This window comes from Hippocampus comes, unplaced genomic scaffold (genome assembly GCF_001891065.2).
Source record: "Hippocampus comes isolate QL1 unplaced genomic scaffold, H_comes_QL1_v1.1 scaffold39, whole genome shotgun sequence".
In the NCBI taxonomy this organism is placed as follows: domain Eukaryota; kingdom Metazoa; phylum Chordata; class Actinopteri; order Syngnathiformes; family Syngnathidae; genus Hippocampus; species Hippocampus comes.
The window spans coordinates 1,157,474-1,169,012 of NW_017842054.1; the positions used below are offsets into that span (position 1 = coordinate 1,157,474).

An 11,539-nucleotide genomic window follows, 5' to 3' on the forward strand; every position below is an offset into this window, starting at 1 on the left:
GGGCTACGTTTAAGACAGAGTGAAAATCAATGTGAGCGCTGCCACTATGCATGATAATGAGAAAGGCGTGCTGCTTGAGTGTGTTTGCGAGCGACACTGTGTACTTGTGTGTGTGTGTGTGCTTGTTTGTACTACGTGTGTCTGTGTGTGAGTATTTTCATTGTGTGTGTGTGTGTGTGTGTGTGTGTGTGTGTGTGGTCTAATCCCAGCTAAGTCCATTAATGTGTGTCCGACTGTGATAGCCAGTTGACGCTTAATTGTCATATCCGCCCTTACGGCGGACCCGCGCATGTGTGTGTGTGGGTGTGGGTGTTGGGGGGGTGGTGTAAGGATAAACCGGGCCTCTTCAATTCCACCAGGGAACGTCAGGCGCTTGAACAAAAATCACACCATAAAAAATGCGCGCGCGCAGTGGACGCGTGTATGTGCGCGCACACACACACACTATCGGGCAAATAATTGCGAAGGGACGACAATGATGGCGAGCGAATGTTGTTAACAAATAGAGTTAGCGAGAAAACAATCCCGATGAACGGCTCCAAATACTCGCGAGAAAAGAAAGGCAGCAAAAGCACCACTCGGGATGGGCAAGTATCCATTCCTGCTATCGTTATCGAGTCGATCCCGACCTCATTTGAAGGTACGAGTACTTACGGAGGCTACCGATACCAACCACAGATACTTGAGGTAACAAAAAAAAAAAAAAAAGCCCACATGGAGTAAGTCCTCCGCGGCGGTCGTTTCATTGGTCGGATGCGACGAGACAAGGGTTCAATCTTTTGGCGGCGTGAAGCTTGTCCATAAACATTCGGAAATAGACAGGAGAAGCCGCACGGTTACCGTAAGAGTCGTTTTCAAGAGGCATTAGCTGCGTGTTAGCTTCAAAGTTGATTCAAAGGGACAGAAGCCTTTCATTACCGGACCCCCAACGGGTGACTTGATGCGGTGGCTGCGTGCGGCCTTTCTTGACTCGAAGAAACAGAAGCTGTGCCCTCGAAAGGGTACTACCTCCAAATTCCTTGCATTTTGTTCAAGTGGCCTGACCGAGATGCGATGCGGCGGGTCGGGGCTGCGAGACGATGACGAGGTTGCTGTTCCTGCATAATTACTTCTTGCCGCACTCTCTTTTCTTTTCTTTTCATTTCATTTCCTCTGCCTCTCCTCTCGTCTCTCCTCATTAGGTTTTATCTCTTTGTCACCTCCGTGTTCCTCCTGTTCAGACGCGCTCGTACAAATGAGCCGTGAAATGCTCGCCGTTAAGCTACGCTTGCAAATGTCGGAGCGCCTGTATTTATGAGCTTGCGCGACTTTATGCAGAAGAGCATTTAAGGTCTCGGCCGGATGCGTACGCGGGACTCGCGTGTCTTGCGAGGGATGATCGCACTCTCTGGCCGTCGAGAAATGGCCAAACCGTCGTGTAATATCGCTTTGAGAGAAGAAGACATAGTCGTGCGGTTCTCCACTCAGGAGGACGAGTGTGCTTGTTTCAAGGTGTTCTGTTTTTTTTTCTTTCCTCCGTCACTCACAGTTAAAGTTTAACTGTAAAAGTTTTTAATCCCATTTATTTTTACTTTTCAGGCCATCACATAGAGTGGCAAACATCATCCACAGGTGACCGGAAAATAGCAGCGATGCCACAAAAATGATCAACAAACTGAGCTGCAGCGAGCGGCACTCACTCACACAGGCACAGACCCAATTTCATCCCCCCCCCCCTACACACACACACGCCTCTCTCAGGTTAATACACTCTCACAGCATGACATTCTTGTGCACACATAATCCCACACTGATCTCGCAGCTGAAAATATGTGTCGCGCACGAGGTACATTGCAGTTGCGGAGGCGCATCGCCTGGAAAGAAAAGCGCCTCGTTTCCACGGTACAATTTCGTCGATGAGATGCGGAGGCTCCGGAATGGATGCTGCTGTCATCTTGTCCGGTTTTACAGCTCCGTATTTGGCACGCGCGTGCATATTCCCGGCACGGGGGCGGGCAATTCCCGTGACCGGGGTGGGGGGAGCGGGCGCAGGAACAGCTTTGCTGGCCATATGCTCCCCAAGGTTGACACGGTTCCTCCTAGTGGACGTTTGCATCGCATTTTTTACTGTCACGTGCCGCGGCCGTTTTTACTCTCGGGTCCCGTTCCAAAGCGATCCGCTGGCTTACGCTGTCTCTCATTCGGGTTACGACTGAGCCAGCCAATCACAAGACACATACATGCAGGTTACCTTGATCGCCGTCCCTTATTTATTCTTTTTTTTTTTTTTCTGAAAGTGAAAAGTGGTATGACTACCGCAGCGTCAATGCTAGCCGTGTTAGCCCGTAAGTTAGCGGAGAGACTGTTCAGGCAAAGTTGTTTGAGAAATGCACAAGTTGTCATTCTCTTAGTTTGATGTTTACTTGAACTTAAGCTGGGAGTGGCATGAAATATTGTCAAGTTTCTTTTTGAAGACTTGCTCAGCTTTTGCCAAACTGCTACTTGCTTTGAAATGAATCAAGTTCGCTCAAGTTGGCGCTCGCAAGTCCGAGCAAAAATGAGGGCTCGCGTCAAAAAGAAAAAAAAACCAAAAACCCAAACTCATAATGTGGGTCACTCGTATCTCAAGGCAACCCCCCCTTATACGTATTTTTAAAAATGGATATCGCCACTGTCGGGTGGAAACCCCGCCAGTGTGCTGCTGTGCACCACGATGCTGCCTTAAGATTGAAAATTTTCTGACAGTGGCCAAAGACTTTGGAGTCTCGCAGCCCATCGCATTCCAAACCGGAATAGTTTCGTTTCATGTCATCTGACAAGTGCGTGCGGCGAGACGCGTCGGTTTGAAGTCAACTCCACGGGCGGCTAATTGCCTGTAAAACATTCTCGCTCCTTTATCCTGATCCCGATTTTTGTTTTCTGGCACCAACAGACGAGCCCGAGCCAGCGCTCGGCGCTAACGCGCGGCGCATCAAAGTGCAGCACAAGAAAAGACGAGCGAGTTATTAGACAAGGTTGAGACATCCGACAAGGTGGGAATGTTTGGAGTCAGCGTTCAAGTCACTTTGGATCAGAACTCTTCCAGAAACTTTGTTGCAATGGATTTCGCAAGACATTTTTTTTTTTTTTTTTTTTTTTAGCAAGACGATGCCAAAGCGAGTTCTGCACGTGATACAACAGCGCGGCTTCGTAGTCAAAGAGGGCGGCTACTGGACTGGCCCGCCAGCAGTCCAGACCTGTCTTCCCATTGAAAGCTTGTGGCGCATTATGAAGCGTAACACACGACGGCCGAAGTTGTACGTCTAGCAAGAACGGGGAAAGAATTCCGCCGACAAAGCTTCAACAATTAGTGTCCTGAGTTCCCAAAACTTCGATTGCAAGAAAAAGCGAAGCAACGCGACGGTAAACCTGCCCTGTCCCCGCATTTTGGGAACGTGTTGCGACCATTCATTTCAAAGTTCCGACTCATTTGCGAAAAAGCAATCGAGTGATCACACTTTGAACGTGCAAGATTTTAAATGTAGGTTCAACGCCATTTGCAAATCACTGTATTCCGTTTTTATTTTTGTTTTTGGCACAGCGTTCAGAACTTCATCGGAATTGGCTTTGTGGGTGTGGGGAAAGCCTGCCCAAGTGAGTTTGAAAACAAGGCGAGGACTCGAACGGACGTAAGCGGCTAATGCGGCCATCGCAACGGCGTCATGCTAAGCGGGAATCATGCAAATGGGATGCTTGTGTTTCTAATTGACGGATGCCTTCATTTTGCCGCTTTAATAGAATCACGCCACATAAGTCCTGCCTTAATGTTGCTCCGTCCCACCGAATAATGCCACATAAGTCAGGATTTAATGGAATTACAGTGGCTCACGGGGGGAAAAAAAGGGGGCACTTTCCTGCCATAACGGAGGCAGGACGGCGGCAAATTTGGTGCTTTGTCTCCTGTCCGTCGCATCCGAGCAAGCCAGTGATGAAATTCCACGGTCACCGTTCGCAAGGGGAAGCAAACTTTTGCACTCGCGGGAACTTTTGAAGTTCAAACGTGGACGCGAAATAGTTGATTCGATTTTTCATTCGCATTTTTAATTGCCACTAAAAAGCGCGTGCGTTATGACGCCGTAGAATATGGAGACATGTAGACGGAGTGGATTGCGAGATGTAGCCAGTGTGCGTGCGAGCGCGCGCTCATGAACTCTCGCTCAGGCATTCAGATGGCGGATCAATAGTTGCGATTAAAGGGCCCATTAGCCACGGAGACGTCATTGTTCACTCACATGCAAATGAAAAGCTTCAGGGTGGTCCATATTGATTCCGCATGAGCAAATTCCGCATTTCACGTGAGTTCTGATGAGCGCAGATGGAGCGCACGGCACGACGTGTTTGTGACGTGTCATTTTCCAAATCGGCCGTGGCGCAGAGAGGCCCTGAAAAAAGGAAAGCTTCCGAAATAAAGCGGCAAGAAACCAAGTTTGCTTTGGAAACGTCCAACCCCGAAGTCGTGTTGGTGGCGACGTGGTGGAAACTGCGGCTGCCAGCGGAAGAGGGCAAAAGAAAGGCGGCTGGCCCGTTTTGGCGTGCTCCCTGTCAACGCGAGCTGCAACAACTTTTGAATGCGTTTGCGCTTCTTTCAATATTTCGACACGTGTTCCTATTTCTAGACGGGAGCACGACTTGATTGTCACGATTGGAGCAGCAAGGACAATCGGTTGGGCGTCCGTCTGCTCACCACGAGCGGCGCCGAAGATAAAAATTCAAATCAGAGATCCAAAAGCACACAATTGTTCTATCACAAACGCGGGGGGGGCACTTTTTGTCCACGTTTGGAAACGCATACGGTGACTGCGTGCAATTCGTAACAATGCGCCGTCGTTGTCGTCGTTGCCTTGACTCCCGTTTGTGTCGGTTGACTGTCAGCTGCTGCTTCTTTGTTTTGGTTGTTTTTTTTTTTTTTTTAATCCAAATGTGTGAGTCACCGTCCTTGCAACGTGACTTTTTTGCTCTCCGTTTTTTTTTTTCTTTTTGTTTTGTTCTTTTCCATCACCAGAAAAGCATCCACACGACTCAACATGCGCACACATAAGACGTGACTTGATGCGCGTGTTCGTAACGTTGTTTTTGTGTGTGTGTGTGCGTGTGTGCGTGCGTGCAGGATGAGGGCGCCTCCAGCAGCCTGTACTGCGAGCTGTGCGACAAACAATACGTGCGCCAGCAGCAGTTTGACAACCACATCAACTCCTACGACCATCACCACAAGCAGGTGAGCGAGAGCGAGTGGGCCGCCTTTCTCCTTCCGCCGCCTCCACGTGTCTTTTGTTCCACGCCGGAGACGCAAAAGGCGCTTGCCGAGCTTTTGGACGCCGTGCGACATGTTCAAATGGAGCACTTAACACACCTTGAAGTCCTTTATATCTATCTATTGAAATGTATACTCAAAACAAATCGGTCAGCACATGAATATTTGTTTTGAAAGCAGCAGAATTTCCTTTCAAGACTAAAATGACAATGAATCGTAAATGATGCAATATGCTTTTCAAAAGTCATCATGACTTGGCTTCGATTCTGGCTCCTTCCTGTGTGGAGTTTGCATGTTCTCCCCTTCTTACCCGGCTTTTCTCCGGGTACTCCGGTTCCTCCCACATTCCCAAAACATGCATGGCAGGTTGATTGGGCACTCCAAATTGTCCCACGGTGTGATTGTGATCACGAATGGTTGTGCGTACATGTGTGCCCTGCGATTGGCTGGCAACCGGTTCAGGTTGTCCCCCGACTGCTGCCCCCGAACATAGCTGGGATAGGCTCCGGCACACCCGCTACCCCGTGAGGAGAAGCGGATTAGAAAATGGATGGATGGGTGGATGGACATATTTCCACATTTAAATTGAGTAATTCTAAAATGACAATGAATCGTAAATGATGCAATATGCTTTTCAAAAGTCATCATGACATCATAAGACCAAAAGAAGCTTTGACCCCGACTATGCGTTGTTTGGTCGATGAGCGGCAATATTTGACAGCGCTATAAATAAATCAGCGATGTGCGCCGAGGCTCTTTTGTGTCACGCACGCACGCGTGCGTCAACTCACCTCGTCGGAGTGAAGTGCTTCAAAGTTTGCTTGCGAGTGTTTGTCCTTTGAATCATGTAAAAAAAAAAAAAAAAAAGAATCAAACTTCTCAATTTTATTAGGATTGGCTGCATTATTTATTGAAATTTTGAATCATGTAAAAAAAATAAATAAATCAAACTTATCAATTTTATTAGGATTGGCTGCATTATTTATTGAAATGTATAATCAAAACAAATCGGTCAGCACATGAATATTTGTTTTGAAAGCAGAAGAATTTACGCGTGTGTCAACTCACCTCGTCGGAGTGAAGTGCTTCAAAGTTTGCTTGCGAGTGTTTGTCCCGTCTGTCTGTGTTTGGGTTTGCCGGCACACGATATAAAAAAAAATAATAATAATAAATATATACACATATACACACACACACACACACACACACACACACACACACACACACACACACACACATATACATACACAGTGTTTATATATATATTTTAAATTCCTCATTTTATTCTGGGGCCGTACGATGGAGTGCATGTTCTTGTGGCTGGCGTGATTATTTGCGCTCTGCGTCGCTATCTCGGCGCCGCAGAGCGCTCCGCGCTGGAATTAAGCCGGACTTCACTAAAGCTGACACTTGAGCGCGCGCGCGTGTACTTAGAGGGTCGGAGAAAGCTTTGCCGTTGATAAACTACCGCACACACCTCAAATATCGACACGCTTCTCCTCCCTCCCCAACTCACACCCACACACGCTCACGCACACCCTCACAAACTGTCAAGCACAGACCGACAGGCAACACGATCACTCCTGCGCACTCTTACAACGGCCACACGCAAGCTAACACGCACACACTCCATCCACACAAAGTAACTCGCCCAAAACGCCCTGTCACACACAAACTTGTTATTTTCCATTTCTTCTCTGCTGCCGATCGGACCGGCGGCGTCGTGCGTTGTTCCGGTCAAGTCATGCCACTAACGTGAGCGACGCCGTTTTCAGCGCCTGAAGGAGTTGAAGCAGCGCGAGTTCCACCGGGCGGCGGCCTGCCGGAGGCAAAGGGAGGAGCGCCGGGACGAGCGGCGGCTGCGGAAGAGGCTGCGGCATCGGTCGCAGCGTGAGGACAAAGCCGACGAGCGCCGGTGAGCGAGACGCTTGAAAACAACTTTGGGCCAACTTGCGCTCGCGACCGGGGCCTTTTGCAATTCCCCAATGGAAAGAAGAGGCTGAAAACAGTCCTAAAATACACAACGTTGTATACGTGAACATTTTTTAGGATTCATTGATTTAGTTCAACAACAAATTGAGATGAGAGTGACATTTTAGAGGTGGCACGGCGGACGGCCGGTCAGCACGTCTGCCTCGCCGCGCAGAGGTGCGAGGTTCGATTTGGAGGCCGCGGTGGGGTTTGCACGTTTTCCTCAGCCGTGTGAGGCGGTCGTGCTCACCGCCAGCGCTTACGTGCGGTCAAAGAAAGAGGAGAAAGGCGGGTTTCAGCACGGCCCTGCCAGGATGCGAGCCGCCGCCGCCGCAGAGCCAGAGAAGAGCCGCGCGTGACCAAATTGATTTCCAGCTTTCGCCCTCTTTCTCATCCCCCCCCTCCCCTTTCCCGTTAGCGCCTTGGGTTCGGGCCCCATGTTCCGCTCCACCACCGTGGCGGTGGAGCCGGCGAGCGCCACGGAGAAGGGGAGCGCCGACGGCAGCCACGGCGTGGGCGCTCCGTTGCCAGGTAAGAGCTCCCACAAGACTTGATGAAGGCCGTCGAGGCGTCACGTGATCAAACGCGACCCGATCAGCTCAAGGCACGCGTGGTGTCCCTTTTTCCATCGTCGGTGACACTTGAACCTTGCGTTTCGTGACGAATCCTTTGCAATTCTGTCTGCAACTGAAATGTCCAAACTCCAACGCGGGAAATCGTGTTCTCCAAGCCCCCCAAATTTCAGGCCAGGCTGCCATTTGGACCACTCCACAAGTCACGGCCTCTCGGTCCGCTCCAAAGTCCGTCCTTCCGAATGAACGTTTGCCAGTCTGGCAAGAATTTCGCCACAATTTCTTTGGCCTCGTCGCGGCTCATTTCGTGAAACGTGCCTCACCGTCCGTTCCCCCGCGTATGTACGCAACTTACTGAAAACATTCAGAGTGAACGTGCATCCATTTCGGGAGATGACTGGCCAAGCTGTTTTTGCGGGGAGGGACGATGACAACAGAGCACATGTACAAACATTTCTACGGGTAAAATGTGAAAAACGGAATCCTCATCCATACGTGCCTGTTTTGGGAATGCGATTTGCGATCGAGGGCTGAGACTTGATTTGAACGTGGGAGGAGCCAGGCCGGCCCCATTTGAGCAAATTCCAGGCCTCTCACTTTGACAAATTCCTGCTCGGGAATTGGCCCAAACGAGCGAGCGCTCGCAAGCGGGCATAACAACACGGATGAGCGCCGCTAAACTGCTTAGAAATGTCACCTACGGCACGTCACGCGCAAGATGCTGTCAAACTTTGATCATCGCCGTGAGAAAGAGTGTGCGGGGGGGGCGGCGCTTCTTCATGAGGCCTGCCGCTTTCATTCTTGTCGTCATCGGGGTTGAGGCAGCGAGCGGCCAGCAATCGATTTCGACGAAGCTTCCGGTCGCACTCTTGCCGATGGAGCCTTTCCAACTCCTGTGCTGAATCTGAATGTGCTGAAACTGGGCACCAAATGACGTGACCGCGAGATGAACAGCGAGATTGTTTTGTTCCCGTTTGCGGGGGGGGGGGGGGAGGGGGGGGGGGGTCTCTGAATCGGCCAATAACGAAAGTAAATGAAGTGGCTGTTTCAAAGAAAGGCTCGGCATGGAGACTTTGGTTTTCATTTTTCCCCAATGGCTGCAAATGTTTGTTTTATACAATTGCACTCACAAGGGGGGGGGGGGGGGGTGGGGGGGGGGGGGTGAGGGCGTGTGCGTGTGTGTGTGTGTGTGTGTGTGTGTGAGAGGAGGCTCGGGAGGAGGAAAAAGAAGATTTAGGAGGAGGTTTGGAAATGGGAGGTGAAGGGCGGCGCTTAAGACGCGATTTCGGTGGAGGAGGAATTCCAGGAGGAGGAGGGAAAGGCTCAGGGGGGACAGAATAAAGTTGGCAGTTAGACAATTTGAAGTAGGGGGAGAAAGAAGAAGTTGAGAAGGAGGAAGGAAGAGGTTTGGGAAGAAGAAGGAAAGTTGGCGGAGGAGGTCGTCTCGGAAGAAATTGAGCTTTAGGTGGAGGCTTAGAAGGAGCTTGAGGAGGAGCGCTCTGCGAGAACGAAAAGGAGGAGTAGAAGGACAACGAGGGTCAGGAAGAAAAAAAATGGAGGAGGAGCAGTAGAATGTTGAAGGGAGAGCTGGAGGACAGAGAGAAGGAGTGCGGGAGGAGGAGGAAGCCGCGGATGAGGGGAGTGGCTTTGAAGCGCGCCAAGCGCGCAGCAGGCTAACAAACGTCTGGCCCGTCGCTGACGATGGCGCAAAACGCATCCGCAGAAATGGATCTTGTTAGGAAAATGAAAGGCACTTTCAAGTAAGCCTCACATTCATCAGAGCGCTTATTTCTTCTCAAATGCCTCCCGCGCTCCCAAATCACATTGGGAGGAGTTTGGAGCGACCAAAGTGAAGCCCGGCAGCCACGTTGCTCGATCCTCGGGCCTGAAATCAAATCCTCCCTCCTCTCATCTTTTTGGTTTGACTCATTGCGCCTTTTTCGGGGAGATGTCAACGTAAGCTCTCTCTTGTCTCGTTCTTCTTCTCCCTCGCAGATCCTCAGAACTCACCGCGTCTCCCTCCGGATGCCGCGCCTGGAAGCAACGCAAACACCGTCACGCCGGGCGACATCACCCCCAAAAATGGCGCCGCCGGCCGAAGCGGCGCCTTTCGCAAGCTCCCTTGGGCGACCAGTTTCTTCAGCGACGCCATGAGAGCCAACAACAACAACAACAACAACGACGAGCCCGCTAACAGTGAAAACAAAGCCTCCGTCGCCAACAGGGGGCGCCCTGTTTGCTTCTCGCTGCCAAAGAGGAGCTGCGTTCTCCTGCACCGGGCGGCCGCCGTCTTTATCCAAGCTGGGCGGAGCTCGCGCGACAGCGAAACGGCAACGCGGGATGAGAAGCAGATCTCCTCGACGCCGCGCGTCCGCGCTCGGACCCGAGAGCTGGATGACAAGATGAAAGGCATCCTGTCTTTATGCGAGCAGCGCCGTGGGACCGGAGCCCAAGTACGCGCGGGAGGTGGGACAGCAGCCCAAGATGGAAGCGGGAGTCGGCTCGCAGCCCAAGTGAGTGGCGGACGTGGAAATCAAGACGTCCAAGTGATTGATGGCCGGCTTACTGGAGCTCAAAGTTCTACGGGAGACCAAATCAAGGCAGGAGGTATGACGAGAGCCCAGAACAGTTGTCAAAGTCTAACCGTCCAGTTAACCGGGGGGAGTGGGACTTGGGCTGAAGATGGAAGTAGAACTGATGCTCCAAACGCTGGTGAGTGTGGGCCAGGAGCTCGTACCGGAGCCCCGAGCTGTGGTCAAACCGCCCCTGAAGTCGAGGTCACCCGAGGTAGTGATGGAAGCAGGACCGGAGTCCAACTTGCGGGTCCGAGTGCTACGACAGGTGCCCACTTGACCGGCGCCCGGGACCTCGGCGGAACGGGAGCTGTGCTGTTTGGTGGGCTCGGCGCAAGAGTCGTCCAAGAGAGCGGCGGCATCAGGACTGGAGCTCCAGGTACTTGGCAAAGTGGGGCAGCGGTTGAAATCATGCTAAGGTGCGTCGCTCGAGATCAAGATGGAGCCCGAGTCGCCGTTGGTAGTGCGACTGGAGATGAAGGTTCCCGCCAAAATGAGACAGGAACCCAAAAGGGAGGTGGACGCAGGACTGGAACCGGTGCCGAGAATGGAATGGAAAGCCTCAGAAGTGGAACTGGGAGCCAACCAACGCACGGAGGCGAGACTGCCGCCGGTCATCGCGTGACCGGTGGGGATCCACCGCCATCGCTGCCTTTGAAGTGTCAAAGTCCCGGCTTTGAAACCTCGTCGGACAAAACTGACTTGGCTGAACTGCGACCTTTTTCCACCCTCGCCGAGCTCCAAAAAGCAAAACCCGAGAACCAAGCCCAAGATTTGAGTCCGAAACAAACCCCGACATCGCCTCCGGGTCGGCCCTCGGAACCCTTTTGTCCCGTCCTCAGCCGCGACGGCAGCCGCGTCCTGCTGTGGCCATCGGAGATGGTCCGCCGCACCCGGACGTCGCCCTCGCTCTCCTACGGCGTCAACCCGCTGCTGTACGACTTCCGAGCGCACGCGCGCGGCCGCGGGCAAGCGGCGGGCGGGATCAAGTCGGCGGTGATCAAACGAGCCGGCTGCCAACGGAAGCGGCAAAGCGGCGGCGGGGGAGGCGGCGAGGTGAAGTCGGATGAAAGCCGGGATGAGAATCGAGGAGGACAGGCGGGAAATCCCCTGCAAGCGGCGGACCGAGGCAAAGAGGGGCGCGCACATCCACA

General features: G+C 52.1%; 1 protein-coding gene across 2 annotated transcripts in view; it reads left to right on the forward strand.

The window, feature by feature from the left end:
- LOC109510239 (uncharacterized) overlaps nucleotides 1–11,539 on the forward strand; it is a 29,711-nt gene that overhangs the window by 17,193 nt on the left and 979 nt on the right. For both annotated transcript variants that reach the window (XM_019860417.1, XM_019860418.1), the window contains exons 2-5: nucleotides 5,126–5,233; nucleotides 7,045–7,184; nucleotides 7,659–7,771; nucleotides 9,808–11,520. In XM_019860417.1, the coding sequence (XP_019715976.1) occupies nucleotides 5,126–5,233; nucleotides 7,045–7,184; nucleotides 7,659–7,771; nucleotides 9,808–11,520 (2,074 nt within the window). The remainder of the gene's footprint in view (nucleotides 1–5,125; nucleotides 5,234–7,044; nucleotides 7,185–7,658; nucleotides 7,772–9,807; nucleotides 11,521–11,539) is intronic.